At 40.6% G+C, this 26,328-nt stretch overlaps 3 protein-coding genes and 1 non-coding gene across 6 annotated transcripts in view; 1 reads left to right on the top strand and 3 right to left on the bottom strand.

Moving 5' to 3' along the window:
• LOC119739390 overlaps nt 1-5,711 on the bottom strand; it is a 20,128-nt gene extending 14,417 nt beyond the window's left edge. The window contains exon 1 of one of the 2 annotated variants that reach the window (XM_038214325.1): nt 5,692-5,711. The gene's annotated coding sequence lies outside the window, so the exon portion shown is untranslated. Of the gene's footprint in view, nt 1-3,619; nt 3,869-5,691 lie in introns of those variants that run through there. The other variant, XM_038214324.1, reaches the window with a different exon arrangement.
• On the top strand, nt 3,303-14,925 carry LOC119739392 (mitochondrial ribosome-associated GTPase 2-like). 2 transcript variants are annotated; one of them, XM_038214327.1, is made up of 8 exons: nt 3,303-3,511; nt 9,754-9,942; nt 10,588-10,735; nt 11,771-11,886; nt 12,251-12,319; nt 12,718-12,867; nt 13,358-13,496; nt 13,986-14,925. In XM_038214327.1, exons 1-8 carry the CDS (start codon nt 3,359-3,361, stop codon nt 14,390-14,392), a joined length of 1,371 nt encoding a protein of 456 aa, XP_038070255.1. In that variant the 5' UTR covers nt 3,303-3,358; the 3' UTR covers nt 14,393-14,925. The 2 variants fall into 2 exon arrangements, with proteins under 2 accessions (XP_038070255.1, XP_038070256.1); XM_038214328.1 differs by lacking the exon at nt 3,303-3,511 and adding an exon at nt 8,893-8,997.
• Nucleotides 13,018-13,090, bottom strand: Trnaa-agc. Its single transcript has one exon. It is a non-coding gene; the product is annotated as a tRNA-Ala (tRNA).
• On the bottom strand, nt 14,923-26,328 carry LOC119739391 (poly [ADP-ribose] polymerase 2-like). The gene is made up of 16 exons (XM_038214326.1): nt 26,140-26,328; nt 25,066-25,321; nt 24,205-24,411; nt 23,613-23,804; nt 22,807-22,931; nt 22,591-22,687; nt 21,840-22,018; nt 21,369-21,443; nt 20,099-20,322; nt 19,361-19,424; nt 18,711-18,845; nt 18,315-18,439; nt 17,971-18,070; nt 17,417-17,515; nt 17,118-17,242; nt 14,923-16,359 (listed from the first exon to the last, which is right to left on the bottom strand). Exons 2-16 carry the CDS (start codon nt 25,313-25,315, stop codon nt 16,206-16,208), a joined length of 2,151 nt encoding a protein of 716 aa, XP_038070254.1. The 5' UTR covers nt 25,316-25,321; nt 26,140-26,328; the 3' UTR covers nt 14,923-16,205.

Genomic DNA, 26,328 nt, shown 5'->3' with positions numbered 1-26,328 from the left:
TGTTTAACAATCCCAATTTTATTCAACATGTGTACCCCAACTTAGGCTAATGTAATTTTCGTCAATAACAACTCCCCTTAACGGTGAGCTGCAACCCGACCCACTTTTATAACTCACATACCGGCTGGGACCATTCTTACCAAGAGGAATACTGTTGTCGTGTACCGGAAACCAGTTAGGTCGCTGCGAGAAAAAAACTTGCGAAACTCAACCATATGGGAAGCGAAATCAGCAAAAGCATGTCACGAGTCAAGTAGGCCTACATGTATAGATCCATGGGCACAAATCACAAGTCATTTTGACCGCCATTATACGATCCTATGTCAGTTTCGAAACGTTGAGGAGTGTCGAGACCTATAATACTAATTAGGTGGATTGCTTTCAATGAATGACGTCAACGGTGAACTAATGATACCAAATTTGCCCTGCTAATTACTCGCCAAGCTCCAGACTGATTTGGTGCATGTTGACCTGAGCTTTATCAAAATCGTCACAGCGGTACGTGTTGGAAAAAAATCTGACTGGCAGTTTGAAAGGGATGATTTTTTGTTGTTATCAAACAATGACTGACATTGAGTCAACGGACTCTAATTGGCAGAATGGCCCACACGGTGTTTTAATGTGTCGTATGCGACCAACAAGCTATACTTGCAATAATGGCCGTCATGGAAGACTGCTTAAATGAGTATTACCAATACGTAGTACAGTGGAACAATAATCACCCCACCAAATTAATGCAGAGATTCAAAAGGCTAGTTTCATCAGACCACATCGATCGTAGCAAACTATAATTTATGAAACGTCACCTCTCATTTTCGATGGCGGTATAGAGCCTACATTGACACAATAAGCCTTCTCGAAGTATATAATGTGGACACAATAACGGGGAGCTATTTGATTTGGGTAAACCGCTTTGTATTTTACCCAAATTAACTCAAACGAAATACAAACCTTATATTGTATCCGCCATAATTTCAAAAAGGCTTGTTGTTGTTCATCCAAAAAAATGAGTATCAGCGGCACTTCGTTGTTTAATGTTGAACTGCATAAGAAAGAGCTGCTTCACTTTGCAATTCGGTATAAATAAGGAAATATAGGTGGTGGTGAAAGGTGAACTAAAAGGTGCAACTAAGGAGATAGGGTACCTGCCCCCCCCCCCCCCCCCCCCCACCCACCCACCCAGCAAAGTGGACCCCAGTTACGCTTTGGGTTAAAGCAGTAATAAATTATGTGGGTTAACGATCCACTTCATTTGACTTTGATGCGAACGCAGGACGAAAGTCCACTTACCGCCCTGGTGACTTTTCTCTTTCTTTCTTTTTTGTTTGGTTTGGACAATTGAAGAAAAACCGCGTCAACTTTGGCACGTAAACACCTAGCTAGCTAACCTGAATTTAGCCTTTCCAAGAGCGCACTTAATATCTGATGCTCCGAGCTAGAATCTGAATCCGAAGTTAAAGCTGGAATAAAGTCTAGGTGCGAGAAATTCGCTTAAAGGTGTACGTTTTTCATATGCATGTTTACCCATCTCCGTTTACCGTCATTAAACATGCTAGGAAGTTTGCCAAAAAGATCAATCATGATATTTGAAACCTTAACAGACGTCATGACGACGTCATTAATTTCCATGCTAATGTTAATATTTCTCTGAAACACGAAGCATATTGAGGTACAGGCAGTCTTTTTTATTTTCTGCACCACTGTTCAGTCCCTAATAACGCAGAGTGCGTAAACATATCACGCTATTGAAATTATACATTACGTGATTCTTTGTTAAGCTTGCAAGTCAGTCTTTTTAATCGCAATGTTATATGCAATCACAACATGACAGCCGCATTTAACGGCAAAAGTAACGTACCAATAAAATAGCGAATATCAATGAAACACATACCCCTAAAATATCCGACGAGCGTTCCCATCAACTAAACACGACTCAGACCTACCTTGATCATCTGTTGATCTTTATTGACACTGGCGCTATTTTTATTCACTTACTGCCCACATTAAATACACCAAGCACTGAATAACGTATAATTATTTACCCGTTGTCTTTTGCTTTCATATTCGTATATGCATGTATGCATGCATGCGTTCATTTCCATACTTACGTCACACATCGAACTGAAAATGAAATCAACAGTGTGTAGGCCTAGGCCTCAACCAAGCTGCCTTCTGTGGCCGCCATTTTTACAGATTGCACAAACATAAACGGAATCAAGTTTATTTTTAAAAGTCATGTGGATGGGTACAAAGGTTTACTTTGTTGTCGAGTGTTTGCACGGGGTTGATGATAATGGGCAAAAGTCAGGGGTGAGCACACAATATATGCTAAACCTTTGGACTTGGCCCGATGAAACTTTCAGAGTTTTCAACATAGGCTACATCCACTGCATTGCAAGTTTAACTTCAATGCACGCGTATTGCAAACTGGTTATCTCCATGATCTTGATGGTGATTTTGCAATTATGTAAACTGATATAGCCATTTTCTTGACGCATATCACGTTATCAAGGTGTATACAATTGCACTTGCTGAACCGAGTTGGAATACATAACGAAAACATTCTGACAGAAAAAAAAGAACTGCACCTATAGAAATAAGATACTGTTATCATCATGGGTGATGCGACTTAATAAAAAAAAAGTAACTTCTTTCATCACGGACGGAACATAGTTTTGCCCCCCCCCCCCCCCCAACGGCCCCAACCTCAATTTTCGTGTCACGTACCTTACTTCATGATTCTTGGAAACAAGAGAGCAGTCCTTTTGTAGTACCAGTGTAGGGGTTTTTCCCGTCCATAATAAAACTGCCTTTCAGTTGCATTATGTGATGTCAATTTCTTTGTGTTCAAATTGCTTATGTAGCTTTAACTGTTTTGCACGGGATTACACTGAGTTCACCATTACGGATGTCACTGCTCATTTCCGGATGATAATAGTTAATACAATGTTCGGTGTACAGTGTTTTTTGTGTCTATTATAATATTCGGATTACTGATTCTACTCGAGCCGTCTGAATCATGACTACATAATTTAAGATAAGTCGGCACTGAAATATTTAATCTCTTTGGCCGCGTTGCCCAATGAAGAACATCATTCAATGCAATAAAGTGGTTTCAACAGCGCATCCGTTGCTAATGCGTCATTAAACATGTTGAGATCATGACATGGTTAGCTGCATTTCAAATTCTCTACCATAGTATAGGCTATACACCGAACGCAATCATGCCGGGAAAACAATGTTCATTTTGTACATGAGCACATGTGTGCGATGAAGGGAATCATGATTGTGTGTGTTGCTGTCATGTTTTCCGATTAAGTCATCGATATCATATCATTCAAGCAGGCTTGCATTAGACATGATCGCTGTAAACATCACGTGCATGCATGACACGAAATATGAACATGGAGCCATATGCGCGATACTATATAACCTGTTGACTTATGGCATGATCACTTTGCCCTTGGCCTACAACAAGACTAAAGCTTTCGATCGTTCCCACCATACACACGTAAGAACAGCTTTGGTTACAGCTCCTATATGCAAACCAAACAAAAGCCATTGTGTTATAATTTACACAGTATTTTGTTTCGCACTTAAAACAAATACCAATACGCACCATGCAGTCTCGTTGCCGTTTAGTGTGTGGATGTTGTCATCTTTCAAAAAACATAGTTGCCACCATCACTGGATTTATAAATAGCACGTACATGCAGTCACAAAAGTCCCGCACTGTAGGCATGGTATACAGATACGTGTGCGTAATAATGGTTTCTTTTTTGGCCGTATTGAATAGGAAGTTTCCAGACCGAAGGCCGCTTAATACCTGTTGCGTAGTGCACGTGTATTATGCGCTCATATCATACACAACACACGACGCCAAGCAAAAGGTTATCGCTTCACAATAGGCAGGTGACGTACCTTGCACTAGGTGCAAGCAAGCGTGAAAAACTGCCTGTTGTGTGGAGTCGACTAGCCAATCGCAAGTTGCCTCGTAGGCAGGCTCTGGAATAATGGCTCCGTATTTTATTTCTATGAGAGCGACTTATGAATTATGGTGACTCAATCGTCTTGCATATGGCTACTATTAATAAAAATGACGATGGAGCCATTATTTATGGCAGATTAGAACTGTAATGATCGGGTTTGCAAACAAATATTGAAAAGTGATTTTTAATTTTTGGGTTTGAGTTAAGATTGCCATGCCAATGCGAATATTGCAGTTTATTCCGTAACAATGAAACAGACGTCACGATGACGATATTTGTTGTGTCGACTCATATCACCATAATTATAGGTCAAACCATTAATATATATTAAAATAGACTATATATTGTGTCTTTTGGCGACGTTCGTTTGTGGGTTTTTCCATGCATGAGGCTTCCCCAATCATGCCGTCTTTTGGTATTTCATAAATGGTGAGGTTTTTTGTTTTTGCCATTTTTTGGTGGGATTTTCTTTTCATTACATTTTATGGCAGCCTCTTCGAATGTACAAACTGCTACGTAATTATGTACACTGACTGTTATTGTTTGTTTGTTGGGGTGTTTGTTTGTTTGTTGGTGATGTTTGTTAGTTTTTTGTTAGTTTTTTTATTATATAATACAAAATGTAAAGCAAGTGCCCACGGTGACATCAAAGCGTACCTTTTGATGTCAGAAAACGAGTTAAATGTATATTAAAGGATGTCTTTAACATGTTAATCGAGTCACATTACAACAATGTTATCACGACGTCACAGTACCAGCGCCCTCAGGTGTCAGAAAAGAAGTATAAGTATACCATATAACGCGAATGTATATGGAAAATCAAAATACATAAGCATTCAAAAAGGGAGTGCCTCGTTATAGTATCATAGTTCAGATGTGTGGCTACTTGCACATGTGTTTTGGTGTAGCATTCGCTTCATGCGCCGATTTTGGCTGCAAACGTGAAATATCCTGTACGAGTGAATATCTAAAAAAAATCTGCTTTCTCTGAATAAAAACCAACATGGTCTTGATAGAAGACTTATACGTCAAAATCATGACGACATGTCAATGATCATACTTACGCGGTCAACGTATAATTTGGTACACAACCAAATACAAATTCATGAGCAAAGAAGCGTACGTACGCACATGCGCCGTGGCGCACACACAAACCTTTTTTTTTTAATTTTAAATAATATTTAAAATAATAATAATAAGTGCACCTTGACTTGTAACAAAGTGCTGTTCAAGTCGTCAAGGCATGCCTAGGTCTTTCTCGTCTAGTGATCACATTATTTCGTCAACTTTACGCGACCTAATCTTTGGCCATTTGGTAAGCTTTACACCAAATCAACCATACATCACGAGTGACGTAAAGGGGTGGGACAAAGGGCCAATGTCTGCCCTACCCTGTCGAGGTCTAGGCCCCTTCTCCCCCCCCCCTCAGAATCTGCTGGAGAAGGGAACACATATTTTGACATTTTTTGAAACCCATTCCAAACTCCCTCCAATAATGAGCCCGAAGGTGACACGCCCACACTCCCCTCCCCCTGCAATTAAAATTGTATCCAATTAATCATGGAGGTACCTCCATAGTTAAATACGCCACTGATGTACAGTCGTTCATTCAATTCAGTCGAAACTGTCGCTTCTCCATCCCTCAATTTTGTTACTCATTTCAGAACAAATGATTAAATTCGGCTCGCGATGCTTTACTCACGTGCTTGGTTCTGTCTGGCAAAATCCGTGACTCTCTTGCTGCATCGGTCGCCCTACACAACCAAAATGCCTGTTGCCTATACGCGATATTCAAGTAGGCCCTAACCATAAAATGTTGTGAAATGCAAACGTGTCTCAATTATGTTGCACAAGTTATGTAGTCTGGCTTACCACAGGCCGCGCCATGTTGACGTTGTATAGTGTGCGTTGCATTGAATTCCCTGGCCCACATAATCATTAATGCACGTGCTCATATTCGGCTCATAGTTCAAGACCTTTAAATTCATAGCTCGTGCAATTAAGTTAAGGCAACCGAATAGAGGTGTGTCTGCATGGGGCTACGTTGTCACTTGAGCTAATTCATGATCAGTCTTCATGTTTTTGGGCCCGCAGGCACAATTTTTATTTACCAGGGTGTCTTCAAAAAAAACCACCGAAACCTCAAAGTGCCTTCTTTTTCACAGTTATAAAAAAACTTTAGAGAGTAAAGTCCTTTAGCTTTTCAACAACGAAAACATCTTTCCAATCGGGGAAATATCTATTTAGTTGTGGCCAATTCAAAATAAGTACCGCTTTTTTCATTTTGTCCACGGCGACTGATATTTTGACTGCTGCAATAAAAACACATGCCGAAACTTGCATTATTTTGTGAAACAGAGCAGAGAGACAGAGCAGCACAGTAAATATCTAAGAAGTTAACCAAACAGTCCTTTCGAGACTACCATTTCTTCCAAACTGAAGGATAAATTACCACTGTTGAAAAAATAACAACTTAAAATTGAACCAAATATAAAGCATTAAAGAAAGCAAAACTACCCTCACCCCAAATCCATTATATTCTATAACAAATGACAATTGAGAAGGTGGACAGATTGAAATATCTGCACTTATTTTGAATTGGTCATAACTCAATAAATATTTATGGGAAAGATGTTTTCGTTGTTGAAAAGCTAATGAACTATACTCTCCAAATTAGGTATCGATATTTTCGATATATATTTTTTGAGCTGTGAAAAAGAGGGCGTTTTGAAGGTTCGTTTTTTTAGACGCCCAGACCTCAAAAACGCGGTGCGTATTGTTTTCTGTTTTGTCAACATTTATAGCAGCCATTGAGCTAAAACAGCAAGAAGTTAATTGTTATGCACCGTACTTAACATTTTGAGGGAATTAAGTGTTGCTTCAAACGAAAAGAAAGTGGAAAGGGCAAAGCTACTTTTAACCATATATGCAAGTTGACTCGATTTAACTCTAGCTCTCCGACTGAGCTTTCTTTTTCCCGAAGTGGAAATTAATCTTTGAACAAAACGCATGAAGTGGCAAATAAAATGTTAACAAAAGATTAAGAAAAAAGCATTGTGAGAATATACTTACATTTTGCTTGATCTACTTCTCAAATTAATTGTGGACTTGAATCTTAATGCTGGGTCGAGCACAGTTCTTTCACATGGTTGTAAAAGGATATGATTCTGCTTCAGCTGCTATAATGCTAACCCGTTTACATGATACTCGATCGCACTATGCACAGGTCGTATGACATCATCTAAGGGAAAGTCCCGCGATTTCGTTGTGCTACGGAACGCCTAAAACTCATTGCATTCCAAACACCAAAAAGAAATCTCAATTTTCCAGTTTAGTGTAGAAATACGTGCTGGATTTCCAAATTAAACAGTGCCCAAGCAGCCGGACAAGTAATGAAGCTTCAGAAAATTTTGCTGGTAAAACAACTTGAACGTTTTACAAATTCATAAGTGTAATTTTCGAGGTACAAGAGTGAGAATTTTTTTATGATGCGCGCAATTGCGAGTATTTTTCCAGAGCGGAATTCCCCGTACCTCAATTGCGAAATCTACATCCTCACCGCATTCCTCCGGTAGAGTCTGTAGGTGAAATGCTTTTTATGCTATTCTGGACTTGGCTTTATATAAACATGGAATTTGTCATTTTGTTTCCTCGATATCATTACTGATGGGATATCTATAAACACGGACCTCTGATTTTATAGCACTTGGCCAGGACTTTTTTCTGTAGCCGACTCACAACAGAATGAATTAAAAGGGCACGGCGCAATAAAGTCAGCGAGAAGCGACACGAGAAAGTTTGAGGGGGAGGGTGTGGCGAACACAAATCTCTACATTTTCGAGTGGGCCGTGGAAAATTCGAAAAAAGGGAGAAATTCAGGGTTATAGACTTTATTCTACGTTACAAATCTGTAAGATGTACCTTTAAGGCCGGGTGTTTCTCAGTCTGATAAATTTACATTAAATTCAAAATTACAATAATAGACTCTTTTCTTTTCTGTATAGGCATACTTCTTTTCCTTAATTTTCCGTTGGGGTGGGGTATACTTTAACTGTATTCGGCGTCAGTTTCAATTTGTGGTCATCATGTCGTCACAAGGGGCTAGGGGTCAGGGGCGGATCTAGCTATCAAGAAACTGGGGGGATATAAGGGGGGGGGGGGGCGTTGAGTGTAAAGTGTGTCGGCAGGCCCAGCTAATTAAAATAGGGTCCAAGGCATCCCGCACCCCGAAAAATGTCGAAATCTAAGATGATTTTTCCTGCGTCTCTATAACTGGCAATTCAAGAATAAACTCATCAGGAACTTCAGCAAAATATTATTTTTTTTGTCGTATTTAGTCACTAGTTTCATAATTATTATAGTTAGTGGCTGAAGTGAACAGGGGTGATCTGGTTGCAATTACCCCCCCCCCCCCTTCTATATCTGCTACTGGGGACTTAATTAACTGGAGATTGCATGACATACATTTTTTGGGGGGTGATTTTAATAGTCCCCTGGCCATTTCCATGAAATTCCTCTGTCTTTTTTGTGAACTTTTCCCATTTGCTCCGTCCTCACCGCGAAAAAGAGGTGTGAAGTCATATTTTCTATTACATTTAGCAAAATGGGCGTCTGCAGGGGTGTCGGCAATGGGGGTGGGGTGGGCAAATGTTCCCCGCCCAGTGCACCCTTGAAAAAAAAATGAATTATGCTAGCGAAAGTACAAGGATTTGGACGGAATTTGCCCCCCGAAAAAAATCCTGGCGACGCCCATACAAATTCAATATTGGGTTTGGTAATTCCGACTTTCAAAAAAAAAAGAAATCCCCTACAGTGCCTCCCCCCTCCCCCATTGACTAAAAAGACAAAAATGCAAATAATATACATCGTGACTACACGAACTCTACAATAAGGACAGGTCGCTTGAGGGCGCAATATACAATGACTTCAATTTAGCTGAATGGACCAATAGACCGAGTGTTGTAAATGTCATTGTATTTTTTTTCTGAAAATACATCGAGTTTTCGGAGTAAGTATTTAAAATGCTGAACAGATATCGTTTGGGAAAGAATGTTGCATCCTGACGCATTTCTGGCCATCACTTGTTACCCTGTGCACAAACCATATATATTATATGAGACAGGTTAGCTGGAGTTACCCAGCCCTGAGTTTTATCATTGGGTTGTCTATTAGACAACCCAATGATCAGATGATAAAACTCAGGGCTGGGTAACTCCAGCTAGAGACAGGTCTGAAAATTTCTAGGCCTAAGAGTAAAGACTAGAGTAAGACGTTTTCTTAGTAAATAGGCCTACTTCAATATTTTTCCCTGCTAGATTTTACTTTTTATGAATATGACATATTGTCACTTTCTGAGGACAGATAAGTAACTGAAGGGAAAAATTAGTGATGGCCAGATATGGGAATCTTTCCGCCACGGAAGTCATCATATATTGTCTCAGTGAATGTCAAGGAAATAGAATGAAGTAAACAATAGTATCCAAACGGTTGTGTACAAAGCCTTGTATGTAGTCAAGACAATTTTCTAAGTAAAGTAGAAGGTTTCCTAACAAAATTGGAAATGTCTCTCACTTCTCAGTCCCAGGTTCATGTCTTTTCAAACAATTTTTGCAATGACCAACCTTTATTAAGTTTAAAATGATATATATTATGAAGAGAAAAGTGGCGTCAGATTCCAACATTCTTTCCGAATCCAAACAGGCACAGCCATTAAAAAAAAATAGAGAGAAATAAAACAATTTCATGTTTTTCAATTAATTTGTAGTATTCATTCCTGATGGCCAGTCCCCTTGCTATTGGAAGGTTTCTGTTCAGCCGTCTAGCCAATCAGCTTGCAGCAGCGTGTCAATCAGGCACCCGATTGGCTGCCAGGTCAGCCAATCAGGTAGATGCCTGTTGCTACTCAACAAAAAACAGACCCACAGGGAAACCGGACTTGTCAGAAAAGCAACTGGTATGTGATCACAACGTGCGGTGTTTATAATGAAATAGTGTATACAAAAACAAAATAATAGTAGTGAAGTATTTTTGTACATCCCTGACCTGTTTGAATATATATTGAGGAATACTGATTTCTGAAAGAGCTGAATTTGGTCATGAATATGTATGAGGTGTATTTACATGGTTCAACCCTGGGGTTCTTTTGCTGATTAAATAAATAAGTTAATTGACAATGTGTTTTTGAAAAATAGCAATTTAAGCTAGTCGGCTGTGTTTACAAAAAAAGTGGAGGGAATGTATTACACACCTGTACTTCCTTTTCCTAGACAACTGACCAATGGAAGGACTGCATTTGCTCATGAATATGTATAAGGGTGTAATAATGTATCATTGCAATGGGTTTCTTTTGCTGCTAAATTAAATCGCTTAATTCATCTTCAACCCCTCCCCTCAAAAACAAAAAAAAACAAAAACAAAACCAGACAAACAAACAAACATAAACTAAATAATAAAAACAACCAAAGAAACCTGAACATTTAGCTATACATAAAATAGTATTTCTGGGATATAATACATTTATCTCTCCCCTTTTTTCAGATTGTTTTAATTTCATTTTCATGCTTTAGATTTATTTGATCCCTTTGGTTTTGTAATTCAGACCAGGCGATTTGTTGATTGGAGAAGAGTCCGTGTGGCGGCAGGCAACGGTGGAAGCGGAGGCATCTCGCTGAGACGAGAGGCTCACAAAGAATTTGGCGGACCTGATGGAGGTGACGGAGGGAATGGTGGTCATGTCATTCTTGAAGGTAAGAATTGCATCCAAAGAATCTGAAGCTAAACTGGACACTTGAAGCAGGACTGAATCGATCTTGCTGGTCCCAGAGGGCCAGCCGAGAGTCGTCCGTGTACCTGTCGCACGGACTCACTGACTGACTGTCACTTGTGACCTAGACTTGTTTAAACCTCACCTTAACCCACACATTTGATTGGTCTCCTTGGCCCTTCAAATTTGACTCGGATGACTACCTAGTCCCTTTACACAAGTTGGTTGCGGACCAGTTTTACTAAGATTTGTTGAGTCTTGTTTTACAACTGGCAAACTAACAGGAGAACAAAAGATTTGGACTATCAAAATGGTGTAAAATCATTACAGTTGAACCAGTTGATTTATATATCATCACATGAAGGGAATCTGACTATGTGGACTTTTAACCAGAATAAGGTTGACCAAGGAAATTGACTGCAGTAGGAATCGAACCTCCAATCTCTGGAGCACCGTACTTGCTTCGTTCAGTTGAGCTATCAGCCCCTAAAGATTATACGCTTCCAAATTGCCAGTGTCTTTGTTGAAGGGGACAACCAATGTATAGGAGTAGCTTAGGCCAAAAAGAAAAGTCTCCGGTTTCTGGTATGCGCGCGCGTCGTTGAGCCATGCGCGTCGGCAAAATGAAAACATTTTTTTTTTCAATGAAAGATGATGTCTCAAAACCGCCAAACTCACTGGTTTGACTGGAATCCTGCTGCTGCACAATTTTAACGTTTTTTTAGATTGGGTTATGGTCGAGAATAAGCTTTAAGTGGCCCCTCTGGACTCCCATATATTTGCACTAAGTTTAGTCTGGCACCATTTGCAGTCATCAGCCGACATTTGAAGCAAAAAAATCAGGTAAAAAAAAAAAAAAAGCCGCGTCGCCGCACCACTTTTTGGGCAAGCTCCATACCAGAAACCGGAGACTTTTTTTTTTGGCCTTAGGTAGAGTGTTGGTGTGATTTTCTGATAAATGCTAGTTCAGTTCTATCCCAGTCCATGTGTTCAAAGTTGCTTTTTTTTCAATTTCCAGCTGATCGGCATGTCAAATCATTGGAGCCTGTCCGTTCACAGTATAAAGCACAGCATGGGGAACCGGGCAGGAAAAACAACAGTAGCGGAAGAAATGGCAACCACACAATCATTAGAGTGAGTAGACTAGTCGGTCAGTCAGTCGGTCAGTCGGTCAGTCAATCAAAGACGTCTTAATCAAAAACAGTCTTGCTTCAGTTTTCGGGCTGGGAGGCAAAAAACAAACGGCTTGAAATGAGAAATTTTTGAGGACTTGATTGCTACATAATTTGGATAATTTTTTTCTTGCAGAATATATGTTTGGAAATTTGTGCTCAGCAATTACAAAATGTCCAGAAATATCGGGAGCTAAAACAAAAAAAGACGACAAATTGGGAAGAAAGTGCATCAGAAGAAGATTTGGATAAGTTCTGTAAAGCCCCATAGAACGGTGATTTGTACCAGGGTGTAGCTCATATTTAGTATTTATGTTTGGGTGCAGGTTCCAATAGGGACAGTTGTCAAAGAAGGCAAAACGGTGATCGCAGATCTCGATTCAGAGGGAGACCAGGTAAGAAGAGACATAGCAGCCAACCGACAGAGGTTTCGTCAAATCTATCACAAGTCAAATCACAAGTCAAGCCAGGCACAGTTCTGGACCAAATTTAACACACAAAAAATGGAAATGATATATTTTTGAAAAACGTATCGTCTAATATGTGGGACAATTTGTTTTAAAATTAAGGCAATTGAGAGAGCTAAAAAGTTGTTTATATGCTGAAAATTCCTTACTCTTTCAGTTTTGTGAAACATTTTTTTTTGTAGAGCAGTCCCTGCCTGCACACCATTTACACTATTTAGATTAAATACCACACAAAGTTTATACACCGCATCTTGAAATATTCTGCGGTTTTGCAGGTTGTTATATATTCCTGACAATGTTCTCTGCATATTTTCCATGCGTTGCAGTTCATCCTTGCACGTGGGGGACAGGGAGGCCGGGGGAACAGATCGTTTGCAACACCGCTTAACAGGACCCCTAGGATCGCAGAACGAGGCATCCAGGGTCAGGAGTTACAGGTGTCTATGGAGCTACGTACCATGGCACATGCTGGACTGGTGAGATAACCCCCCCCCCCCACCCCAACCGAACCCCACCCCCACCGAACCCCCACCCCCGCCATATATGGCATATGACAAAAGGGGATATTTGTGAAGCAACCTCACTCTGAGTAAACACATGTCAAATTTAAAGTTGAACAGAGAATTTGACAGGAGCAGGGTTTGAACCTGCAACGTCTGGATTGCTGTTCCGGTGCTCTACCAACTGAGCTATCCAGTCCTACGTTGGCGGTTCCCCATTTTGTCAATGTCTTTGTTGAAGGGGTGCTAGTCAGTAGTCATAATCCCTCATTCTCCTGACGACGGGCAGAGCATACTGTTCGAAACGTTGAGTCCCTCCGGTTCTTTTCAGAACCACACATACTCACTAAAGAGATTTATTCACATGGTGCTACCGCAAATTTATCTTGTCTTAGTATCTTTCCACCATGCAAACCTTCAAATCTCATAATCTTGTCACATTTGTCGCATGCTATTTTTATTCCAGATTGGGTTTCCCAATGCCGGCAAGTCCACTCTCCTCCGAGCGTTATCCCGAGCCAGGCCTGCAGTGGCTGCCTACCCCTTCACAACACTCAACCCCCACGTGGGGATGGTGGAATATAACGACCTGGAACAAGTTGCAGGTGAGGAGGTTTGTTCTTAGGATGTGTCCAAGATGGGCGTTATTGTCAATGGCTACGGCTTTTAGCCACTGAACAAAAGAAAGATAAGAACTGAAGCCTTAGCCACCAAAATGCCTGATTCGGGCGTTGCCTTACAGGCCAGAGTTTGAAAAAGTGTGTAGGTTTTCTGCAAGACAAATAGGGATGCTGCATGTGCAACCAATGGGAGCCAAGCAAAATTTTCAGTTTTCGATACTTTTCAAAATTTTATCAAATTCTTACTTTTTATTGCTGTTCCTCTGTAGTTGCTATCTAGCACTCTGCCAGGAGTCAGTGGCAGTGAAACTTTTGTGAACTTGGGTGGGGGTGGGGGTGATGGCACAGACATTTTTCAAACCCAAAAGTCCCAAACTTTAAATTTGCCTGAATTTCAGCAAATTGCCCTGAATTTTGGCAGTTTTACAAGTGCTTCAAACAAATAATTGAGTATATTTGACTTTCCCTCAATAGTTGCCGACTTGCCCGGTTTGATTCGTGGAGCTCATCTCAACCGCGGCCTGGGCCACTCATTCCTCAGACACATCGAGCGTTGCCGTTGTCTTCTCTACGTCTTAGACCTCTCGGCCCAGGAACCCTGGACACAGCTCTCTGATCTCCAGTACGAACTGGAGCAATACCAAGAAGGGTTGTCACAAAGACCTCACGCCGTGGTCGCTAACAAGATAGATCTACCAGAAGCAGCGGAAAACCTGAGGTTACTCCGTGAGAATGTGGAACTGCCTGTCATTGATATCTCAGCTCACTATCAGACCAACATCGACCAGTTGAAAGTGCATTTGAGGGAACTGTACGACAAGGATATGAAAGACAAACTGGTACCGAATGTGGTGAAAGAAGAGGAAAAGCGAATCTTATAAGGAGTTAGTGCCTGGATTGGCGAGACTGACTTTTCGGCACGGTCATGATTTTACCTTTCAGTCCGTGGGAGCCCAATGGGCCGTTTGAGATTCGGCAGTAAGCCCCGCCCACCTTGGTTTGACCTTGATCACCTGACCAAAGGTACTGATCTAATTGGTCAATGCACACCGTTTGATTGACAGGAAGGTAGGGTCCATTAACAGTTGGTCCACTAAAAGATGCTGCTTGAGAAGTTGAATTTCCATTGATATAGCTTGTTTTTTTTACACACACAGTTGGCATTATGAATGGATGACAAAGTTTGTAATCCTTCCGTTCATTTCATTATATTTTTCATTATATTTTAGATTCAGGAAATATAGCATTTTGAAATCTAGCATACACCCAATGGGCATTCCTGTTTCTCATAAACCGACTTACTTTGAGAATTTTCAAGGAACAAATTGCATCATTTGCATACTTGCTAGAGCTCTGATGTCAAGGAATGGTTCATGACAACAGAATAATAAAGAACCAAAATTACAATTTGAAATGGCTGTTTTTGCTTTTATTCATTAAAGTAGTAGACAATTTTAACTACTCCAAGAAAAATGTCTGAATACATGTTCTTACAATTTCAGTTAAGAAAAGTTTTATTATATGAATTCCATGTTTATTTTTTTTTTTTGATGAAAAACAAATCTTTAATTTTGTGCAATTAAAGATAACATCTGAGTTTATCTGCTCGGCATTTTAACAATTTCAACACTGAGAAAATTGTTTATCAAAACTATCAAGTAAAATTACACTATTTTGTCAAAAGATCATCCATATTTACAAGTTTAATCAATGTACATGGTGAAATGCTTTATCCTCTATATAACTCAATCAACTTGGATATATCTTGGATATATATGAAAGAAGTACAATAATCATGGATTATTCTGACAAATTTTAAGCAGTTGACACAAACCAAACATTTAACTTAAGTTAACTTTTAAAGATTAGGCAGCAGATTATATCCCTGGAAACTTCTAGCTGTCCAAATTTCAGATTCAGAAGCTTGATGTCTCAAAGAACGAGGTTAAACTGGATATTTATTATGGTCTGTGACCATAACATTTTACTAACTTGCAACAAGTATGCCGTTTAGAGACTTGCACGGTGAGGCTTTTGTCTGAAAGGTTCGTCAGATAGCTTTACCATTGATTATGACTAGTTAGTCAATTCTCTTGTTTTTTTTAAACAATCTCATCTCATGAGTAATAAAAGTACATAAAGCTAACTTCCTCTATTTACAACAGAAAAATGGATAAAAACCCAAACAATACTGGGAGCCATATCAGGGTATAATTTTTTTTTCAAACACAAGAGGGCGCTCCAGCAACACGATTGACGGAAGTTCACTGCTCAATGCCATCTTATACCAGCATACTAGGGAACTACGAGCAGACGGCAATGAAGAGTGGCAATTTCAAATATCTTTAGAAATTAACTTATTACAGATTCACCAATTGAAAAAAATCCAGGAGAGCCTTTTTTTTTTCTCAGAAATGATTTGCCTGCCGAATAGATGCGACCGATTTCATTTTATTATATGAGCACAGAATAGTCTTAACGATGGAAACAATTAGAAACGAGTTAACGACCTACAGTTCAAGTCATGTAAGTTGTCAATCCATGGTTCCCCTATGATTTTTGTCAAGCACATAAATTTACAGAACAATATCTGCTTGACAGCTCAGAAAAATTGGGCCCTTTTTAGCACTGAAATGAAAAGACGCAGGTAACTATAATCTGCAGCATGACGTACAATTGAACACTACTTTCTGCTTAGTTGAAGTTGAACTTGATGTGGACCAAGTAGCGCATTCGGATCTGGTTGGTGTTGTAGACGATGAACTCATTGTAGTTGAGGGTGTAGCCCTTAGGGTTGACCACTCCAGTGTCTGTTCCCTTGCCTACGGGAACGACGGTGCCGTCCGCCCTGAAAATCAAGCCGGAACAAACACGGCGTCAAACATCAAACTCTATGAATTTGGGCCCTGGGTCGTCATTACGGAAGCTCGGTCACCTAAACTGTACATTTATGAAGTGTGGAAAATCCACTTGGCCAGTTTACTAGAATACTTGCTAGTATCAATGGTTGAGAGGGGGAGTGTGGCCTAGTGGTTAGGGCTTGTGACTCATGATCAGAGGGTCAGGGGTTCGAATCCAGCCACTGGTCATATGCTGTGTCCTTGGGCAAGCCACTTCACCCCCACTGCCTCTCTCCACTAAGGAGTATCAGTACCTACCAGCATGAGCTGGCGAGTAACCTGTGATGGACTGGCATCCCATCTGAGGCAATAGAAATATTCTCAGTTATTTCAGGCCAAGGAAACCGGACATAAATGCTGGCTTGATGAGCCATATTGACTCGGAACAGACTTATGTCATCTTTGGTTGACCAAAACACCCTTTCAATGCTATGTTACACTGTGATCAGTGTAGGCAACGTGTTCTCATTTTGTACACAAACCAATGGAGCAGCCAGTTTCACATGTTCAGACTAATGCACGTTTCCAAATCACAGCATTGTATCTGGCCTTCTTTTTCCGGAGACTTTAGGCCCCTCATTTTGGGACATCAGTTCAATATTCTGTTCATTTAACATCATGTTCAATGCCCTGCATTCTGAAAGTTGTGTGGGGAAAACTGTTTTTATGTCCCAAGCAACTTTGAAAGATAATAAACGAGACTTACATTGTATGGTTGGAGCTCGCATTTGGTGCTATCTTTCCCAGACCTCTGACGCTTTGTTTGCCTGGAGGTAGCTTATCTGCACTGTAATCAGCTGCTAGGAGATCATTGCAATTCCCGAGTGCAACCTAGAAATATAATGAAGATAAAAATCTGTGGGGACAATTCTTTCAAAATTCCTTCAATATTTCAACATTCCTCAAAAAGAGTTCGTGGGGGGGGGGGGGGGGGGGAAGCCTGTGACTGGGCAAACCATGATGGGAAAGCAGGAGGCACAAGATTCATTTTGACGCAAGACTCACCTGGCATAGCATCAGCAGTCCGTCATTCTTTGACCTGGTAGCGAAGCAGTAGTTGGCAGACTTGGACGACATGTCGGCAAAGTAGACGCCCTTACCGAACTACGAGATGAAAGGACAATGTGAAAAAGTCAATCGAACGTTCCATTCTACAGTGCACCCATGGCAGTAGAACTCTGAAGATTTAGTTCGTTTAGTAAATGAAATTGAAGTTGTGACACTGAATCGTCTGTGTAAGGTTCTGAACACCTAAAGGCCGGTTTGAACTTGAATATTGCAAGTATTTGTTCCATTTTGAATTTTGCTGCTAAGGTTTTGTGACGTCAAAATTGCTTCTAATTTGTGTTTGCGTGAAATATGAAGTTGCCTTGAGATGGTATCACTGTTCTGATCATGGAAATTTGGAACAGCACAAAAACTTTAAAAGGCCCTGAAACACTTTTGGAATGCCAATAAAATGATTAAAAGGGGAGTAAAATGGACCCAAAAGTATGCAACTAAAACAAGTACATGTACCTATTTTGTATCAAATATTTAATCAAATCCCTTTGACATACCATGTAACCGGTAACCGGTGCTTCGGGTGGTGCAATACGCAGACCTTGACCCAGGATACCAGCCCAGTTTGTTAGACGAGATCCGTGCCACAGTAACATCCTAAAAACAAAATAAATACAGTTATTTCAGAAAGCCAGGAGACAGGACAAATATTTAATGCAAGACTGACAATATATTTTCAGAGAGACTCAAATCCCCAAGTAGTAACTTTGAAATAAATTGACATGGGAAAGTACAAGGTACGTGCCATTACTTTCCGATACAATTAAGGACTTGGGAGGTTTTTAGGAAGGTTCTCAACTAAAATGCCTTGGGGAGGTAAGGTTATTGGTGAGAAACCTACTTGTTTCCGACATCGTTGAAGCTTGCTGCTTCACCCTCCTTCTCCAAATCGTAGATGTCCTTGACTGCCATCTTGTACTGATTGTGAGTCTTGGCGTGCGTCTGTTGGACATAGCGCTCAATCATCTGATAAAAGCAAACAAGTTTCACTATTACTTAAACTTACTAAGCGACACTTTCTATTTGCTTTCTTTCTTTCGAAAATCTCGCAGGTTTTTGAGGTAAACTTATGAACTTACTCGGTTGGGAATTGAACCCACCACCTCCTGCTTAAAAGTACCGATGTCTTTACAACTCAACCACCAACTGAACCAGGGCTATATTTCATCATTGTTTATATTGTATGCTAGCAATTTCATTTTGACTGATTGCTGGGGGAGGCAGGGGTAACACATACCTTGAAATCTGAATGTGATTTATCTACAGGCTTCATCGCGCATTTGAGGGAATGGTACTGGCTGTCGATGGGGTTTTCTGTCACGTCCCCAATATCTTGAAGTATCGTCATGGCAATCTGAATATCACCCAGAGCCTAAAAGCAAAACAAAACGTGAGCAGTGATCCATTTTTTGCATCGAAATATGAACATTTGATGAAACAGCTTTTCTTGGCAGGTACAATTTACCAAGTCCAGCTCACAGTGTAAGCATTATGGTGTTTTTTAAACTTCGGCAAATTTACAGCTTTGGCGTTAGGCTTCTGATTCAGGAGTTCTCATTTCTGACTTGGAAGTCACAGGCTCGTTATATAATCATACAGAATATGCAGCCAAATAGCAGAGTGTGTTCAGTATGTTCATTAGATTTGAGCATTAAATGCTCCTGACTTATTCTGCAGCTGATGGCAAAGCCAGAGGCAGAGCTGGAGATGAAACCGAGATTTGAAAAATGGCCAATATATGGCAATTAACCTACAAATCATTTTGAAGAGAAAACCTTGGACAACACTGTTTACACAAATTGCAGCAAGACAATGAGGTATCTTGTGGTACTTCATGGTTTATGAGATTTTTCAAATGCTTTCATGTAAGAAATTCTAGTTTTTTACCTCTAGCAATGCTATCTTTGCTTTCAGCTCCTCCTTCGTTTTGATAACTGGTGGCCGTCGCATTCTGCCAAGAAAAAAGGACACTTTGCAATTTCGTGTGACAAAATCAAAATTATATGCAATGCAAAAGAACAAATACAATTCTTTTTGACTGATAACATGAAAAATGTTGTAAATTGTGCCCTCTGTTGACAGCTTTTATGACAGACAAAGACATTGACCAGTTTATATGTGAAATATTTTTTTGATATGATTTGCTTTTAGATTCAATTATCAGCTTGATGTCGCAGAAATACTGGGGCAGAAATTAAAGCAGCCTATGTGAAGCGTTGGCTGAATGTTGAAACGTTTAAACAGTGTTTAATTTTTTAATAAAAGTTTATTCATATTAAAAATTAACGACAATTATTATATTCTTTCAATATTTCCTCAAACATGGGATCTTGTATTCACACGATCGACTTCCAGTTTTCAATGTTCACGTTCACATACTGGGGAAGGCATCAGCCTCGTTAAAGCGTCCATCACAGGTTTTCAACTATAAATGGTGCGTTAAAGTTTCACATGATGTCACCAAACTAAACGATGATTTCCATCCTTACTGCTGACAAGTTTTCTTGCAAGATCTTAAAAAAGGTGACAATTTTTTTCCAGTCATTAAAGTTAAGAAAGGTCGCAAGAGGAATCAAACTTTGAGACAAGATTTGCTGAACTGCACGTTTTGTTTTTGAAATTTACCCAAAGTTGTGTGGGATTCTGGTGTAGAACTCATCGCAAGCCTTGATGAGTTTGTCGCCCACCGTCTTGCTGTTGATGCACTGTTCAATCTTCTTGAGTGCGGAGTAGCCGGCCTTGATCTGATCCTGCGTCAGCTTGCCCAACGGCGCCTTCTGTGCGTCATACTTCATCTCTACCACCATGTCCTCCATAGCTTGGATGTTGCAGATAAGCTGGATCAGATCCTGTTAAGGGAGGGGGTGGGCGGGGTGAGAGTGAAGGGGGGGGGAAAATTAACTCATAAGTGACTTAAGCTTTGTTCGCATTGGATTTAATTTTGTAAAAAGTTACTGCAAGTGACTGTGGAGTGCTGTGGCCTCGTGGTTAAGGGCACTGATTCGTGGTCTGCGGGTAAAGCTGCAGGTTGTGGGTTCGAGTCCTGGCGGGGTCATGGTGCGTGTGCCCTTGGGCAAGGCACTTTGTCACTCATTGCTTCTCTCCACCCAGGAGTAAATGGGTACCTGTGAGGGCAGAGATGGTTATTGTGATTGAATTAGCTTCCTTGCGCCTAACAGGCTGCATCGAGCTGTATACTCCCCAGGGAGCTGAGATGGTATTTGGAATGCTTCATGTGCCCAATGAGCAGGGATAATAATGATGTAGCGCCTTGAGCACCAGTCCTGGTGGATACGTGCGCTTTATAAATATCCGGTATTATTATTATTACTGTTAACATTCGATTGTATTTATTCTACCGTGTGTCCGCACGTGGATTAATTTCAGCCCGTGGAAAGTCGTTCGTTGCATAAATGTTGCCATACCGTTCTTGTTTAGAATCTGATGAGGGCGCCCTACTATTGACCTTTTCACCTAACCCCTGATGCGGTTGTGGGAGAAAATAATATTGCAGCACACAGCAGAAATACAGTACAAACTCAAATACAGTTTGTAGGCCAACGTGTGCTTATTACTTGACCTACAGGGAAGTCACGTAATTCATAACATTAGCTTTACAACCTCTGTCCGCACGGAGGTTTCATTGATGTAAAACTAACAATGTAATCCCTTTGTGACCCAGTTGTCCCTATAAAACTTACCACTGCAGACTGTACAACTAACAATCGACAGTTGACACTTTGGGTAGTTTACTGTTTGTCGCACTGGACTTAATTTGGTCAAATTGACAAAACAGTCTCCGTAAATTTGACAACAGTCACCGTTGGTTTTACCAAAATAAGTGCAATGTGAACTCGAGTCTTATGAATATAAGCTCCGATTATGAACCACTTACTTGAACCTTCTTGTCCAGTTTGGAAGCCACTTTCTCTTTCTTCACCTTTCCCGCGTCAGGTTCGTCTCCTTTGCCCTGAAGAAACAAGAAAAATTACACACCCCTCTCTTTATGTTTTTTGTTTTCCACACAACTTGCCTTAACTAATCGCTCTTTTTTGTTGACTGGCAAACATTCTTGTCCTTTTCATTCAATTTAAAAAAACCAGGCTTTGTTATTTCTAACAATTGAGATTTTTAGACTAATTGCAAAAGAGCAACAAATATAAGGTATATTTCATACAAAGTTATAACAAACTCATGTGTCAAAGCATTATATATATTATTAGTCATTATATATTGCCGATTTTACAAGACGTTCTATTTCTTATAGACATCTGCATTTGTTTCTCAAGAGTATAGGATTCATCTTTTATGTGAGATTTTACTTTTTGCATTTTGCAATTCAATATATTTTAAATTTTGGTCTCACCTTGTCATCAACCGAGTAGTCCATCTTCAGGATGTCATACTTCCCAGAAACCTTCTCAAAGCTGTCTCTAAATGACCACTCGTTCCTCGTCTTGTCGTAGAATTTCTTCTCAAACACGCTCTTAGCTTCCGTCAGGTCATGACCGCAGGCTACCATGGAGTTCTGACCGGCTTTTCCAACTAAACGAAAGGAACAAGACACACTTACGCACCCATTTATGCCCGGAGCTGTATGTTATCTTCTACATGACTCACAGTCAGAGAGGAATGTTTTTTGAAGGCAGAACAAGAAAATGATTTTCTTTCTTGGACGTCAATAATTACTTAACCACAAAATGGTCCAAACTCTCTATTCCGCTCACAATATTTGTCACTGTTTCAGAACCAGCTGTAGATTTTACAAACATTTCAAGCACAGTGTGAACTGGTTTTTAATTACGCTAACTCCACACGTACAATTTTCAGGTAGAATATGGCTGATTTTGGAGGATGCACTGTGTCAAGGTCTTGGGCCAGACATTGTGTTGTTTATGCTCAGCCATGCATAAATATAGGCCCAGATTACACTGCTCCAGGATGTCACAGGCTCTGCCTCAGCATATCGACAGTGATTGCTGGAGGATTTTGCAGGATTCAGGCAGAGGTCACCCCTCTAAGGACCACATTCAAGAAATAGCGGAGGATTTTGCAGGATTGAGGTTGCATCCTAGCAAAAATGCCAAGGGAGTTAGGGTTAATAAATAACACCTTACCTCGTCCCCAGCGGAACCAAACGGAGTATATTTTCTTAGTATTTTCCTCCAGCAGCTGGATGATGTAATATTTATTGTTGTTGTTCTTCAGATTGGTCTGGAAAAGGAGGGAAACAAAAACAATTCTTAATTGCTCAGCAAAAACAGGTTATTAGCTAAATTAATCATTTGTTTCACACATAAACCAGCTAAGCAATTAGTTTCTGTTTAGCGTACCTGATTGAGCATTGCGTCATAGATGTCGTCTCCGTCGATGAACACGTGTGCCTTTCCATGCATCTGGTAACATTCACTGTCAACTGGTACCTTGTGGCCGGTGGCGATCCGAACAGTTTTGACATCTGCGTGAGTAAAGCCAAAACGACGATTATGTATAATGTTGTCATGGCTGGCGTCAAGTCCAAAAAGTACTCACAAGCCCCTCACGCGTCCTTCAGTCTGAAGTCAGATCACAAGCTTTTCATAATAATTTGCGACAAGAACATTTCTTTTGTCATGCACTGTTCATCCTCTGTTCATGTTAACTCTCTTGGGATGGTCTTGTGATTGACAATATGATCTGATTTGTCATGGACTTGTTATTTTACTTATAATTAACTTGTTATCCGAGTTTTGATTGCCTTGTGATTTGCCTTGTGATTTGCCTTGTGATTGACTTGTGATTTGACTTGTGACCATAGAGCTACATTAAATTACCGGAGCGCTGACTCGATGTACAATGTACAAAGTGATGCCTGCTGGGCGCATCCATGTTTGTACACAGACCTATGGGAAAACTCAAAATTTTGTACGGCTTTTGTATGGCTATTTGCATATCTGCATCTGTATTCTACACAGGTGCATTATCGAAGCCGATATGCCCGAAACGGAAATGCACAATATGAGCATTTCATTGACTTGTGATTTGACGTGGGACTTGATTACAACTCCTTAGCGCTTCCTAAAAATGCAACAACCAGCTATGCCAAATTCCTGACAATCGACCCGGCACCGGTTATTACAACACAAGGTTTACAGTTTACCTTGGCCTGGTCCCTGACTCTTCCCCTTCCTGGCAGACTTGGCTGGTTTGACTTCCTCCTCCTCCTCTTTATCCACAGGCTCCGCCTTCACAGTGGAAGCTTTGCTTGTAGAGGGCTTACTGGCTGTACTAGACTGGGCCCTCTTCCTTGACGGAGCTTTGGTGGGCTGTTCCGATGGTGGCACTTTGTAATCTGCAGCCAATAACGAAAAATTAAATACCTCTTCTTTTCCAAAAAAAATTTCATTGAATTTGCTGAAGGTTAAAACAATCCTCATTTTGCTGCACTATATTGCAAATGAATGAACAAGTGTTTATAAAAACAAGTTACCTCCCCACCCAAAGCAAGAGCACGCGTGTCAGACTTTTGTCCAACATTTATTTGCATAATCTTGGCTGTGACTGGCCAAAACTTGGGGACGGAACTTAAGTAATCGTTCTTTCGCAACTGCATGCAGATGCCAAATTTGAAGATTCATTTCAAGCCTTATTTTAATCCAGTTAACGAACATGTCTTTCGCGTATTGCAAAACTAAAAACCTGTAATCATACACAATGAAAACAGCTTACTTCCCCAACCTAAATTGTCATACCTATTTGTAATCGCTGGACTTTTCGTTTCACTTTAGTGGTCTGGTTGACCTGTTCCATGGCATTCAGATCCATCGTGTAGGCTCGTTGGGCTATGACCAAGTCAACGCTGTCACAGGACCCTTGATGGGCCTCTTCAATCTCCGTGCAATTTGACACGTTGTAGGCGTTCCACCTGTTCTTTTCGTCCTGCCACTGCCAAACAAAAACTGTGAAGGGGGGAAATGGCGTGGTTTATGGCAAAGAAGCTGCAGAGACTGAAAATTAATTGTCAATTCAACCCACCCACAATTCTGCAACACCCTAACCCTTCACACACAATCTTTGTAAACACTGGCAATCGTTGACCCCCAATTGTTCCTAATCCTCATTCCTTTGTTTGTACTTTTTAGCAACAGCTCTCATTGGTTTTGTACATGAATTTCAATCGTGGACGTTTGGTCAATCGTGGACGTATTGTTTGTGCCCTAACCCTTGTGTCCCTAGTCCATGATTGCTGGTGTTTACATGCTCATACACACTAAATAATTAAAAAGACAAGATTCTCCCTCTCCCTTAGCTGGCATCTAAGTTGGACTTTCTCTCTTTAATTATTATTGAACATCATCTACAGTATCTGATCAAAAGTCTCATGGCCAAACGATGTCAGAGTCTGCAGTTGCCAACTGCTACAGGATACAACTGTGTTATTGTTCAACGGCACTAGCTCTGATTTTTTCGAAATTGGCCGTTCATGCACTGGTGTTGATGGCTCAATGCAGCAAAGTCCCACAGACTTTTACACCTTCTCTGGTAGGGTTAGGGCTAGGTTAAAGGGGAAAACCTTCAAAATGATTTTTAAAATTGCCTGATCCAATGCTTACAATCTCCAGTCTGGTCCTTTATGCCACCACGAATCCTACGCTCCCATCCCGTCTTGCAGTTGCGCTGAACCATCTCATTTAGTTTCACTTCAATCTTACAGTCGTTAGCCGTCAGCTTCACGCTCTTCTTTCCGTTGCGATGGGCGTCGTTGATCGCGTCGTTGTGCTCGGCCGAGAAAGCCGTCCAGACTTGCTTGTCCCCCTCCCACTCCCAACCAATAGCTACATCCTCTTCACCATCTGTTGCCATGGCAAACTTTACCCAGTGAGAAAAAAATTAACATTAATTAATCAATATCATATCGATACGATGCGAGGGTGCAGCCTAGCCTACACTGCCATAAGTTGATGGATTCTTTTAGAGCCAGGATATATATTTATTTCTCAGCTCCAAATAACTGTCAGGTCGCAGCTGTGTTGTGTTTGTGTTTGAAACCACAGCGTGCATCTGAAATTGATATAGTAACCAAATACATCGCACAGCATAGAGAGACATGCACACGATGTGGTTACCATACAGTTTCACAAGTGCGCTGTGTTTCTTACACAAACTTCAACCTGAAGGTTAATGTTCTACCTGAAAAGCCACCAAAATCATCAGATTTTTTTTATTGGTCGCCATGGCAAGGTCCCTCAACTGGCCAATCACATGGCGTCTTGATTGGGCATCTCCAGTCCACGACGACCAATCAAAGCGCCCTGTGATTGGTTTGACGGACATGTCTGACACTAGCCGGGAGCTAAGTCTGGTTCCCTGTCTCCATTATCGTTTTCACTGCAATACTTCTTAGCCAGGCGCCATGCACAAATCAATCCCGGCCAATCTCCGAAAGCCTATGTCTTATCAACCTCGTTCCTATCCGTTTTACATGCTCGAGGTAATTTTTTTTAAACAATGTCACTTGAATTTGTGGATTAGTTGAGCCAAAAGCAGACTAAATAATGTTTGAGATCCGGAACTAGAAAAAAAACGACTGTAATGTGTAATACCATAACCAGTAAAGGCTATTTCTACACGGTAAACAATATTGGACTTTGCTCCATAAAATTTTCCGTCAGTGTCGTTCAACTTACCTCTCAAAGATTGCTTGTGAAAAGCGAAATAAAACCTGAAATGTGCTACCGTAATAAATCTTTAGCTCTCCCAGAAAGAGTATGCTCGCAGTTGAAAATATGAAATTGTTTTAACTTTTATGAAGCTGCAAAAAAACCGCGCGAGCTCAGCATGCCGAAACAAGTTTGTGACGTCATCATGTGCGCTGC

Source organism: Patiria miniata, unplaced genomic scaffold, assembly GCF_015706575.1.
Source record: "Patiria miniata isolate m_02_andy unplaced genomic scaffold, ASM1570657v1 HiC_scaffold_30, whole genome shotgun sequence".
In the NCBI taxonomy this organism is placed as follows: Eukaryota; Metazoa; Echinodermata; class Asteroidea; order Valvatida; family Asterinidae; genus Patiria; species Patiria miniata.
This window is presented reverse-complemented; position numbering and strand designations above follow the sequence as displayed.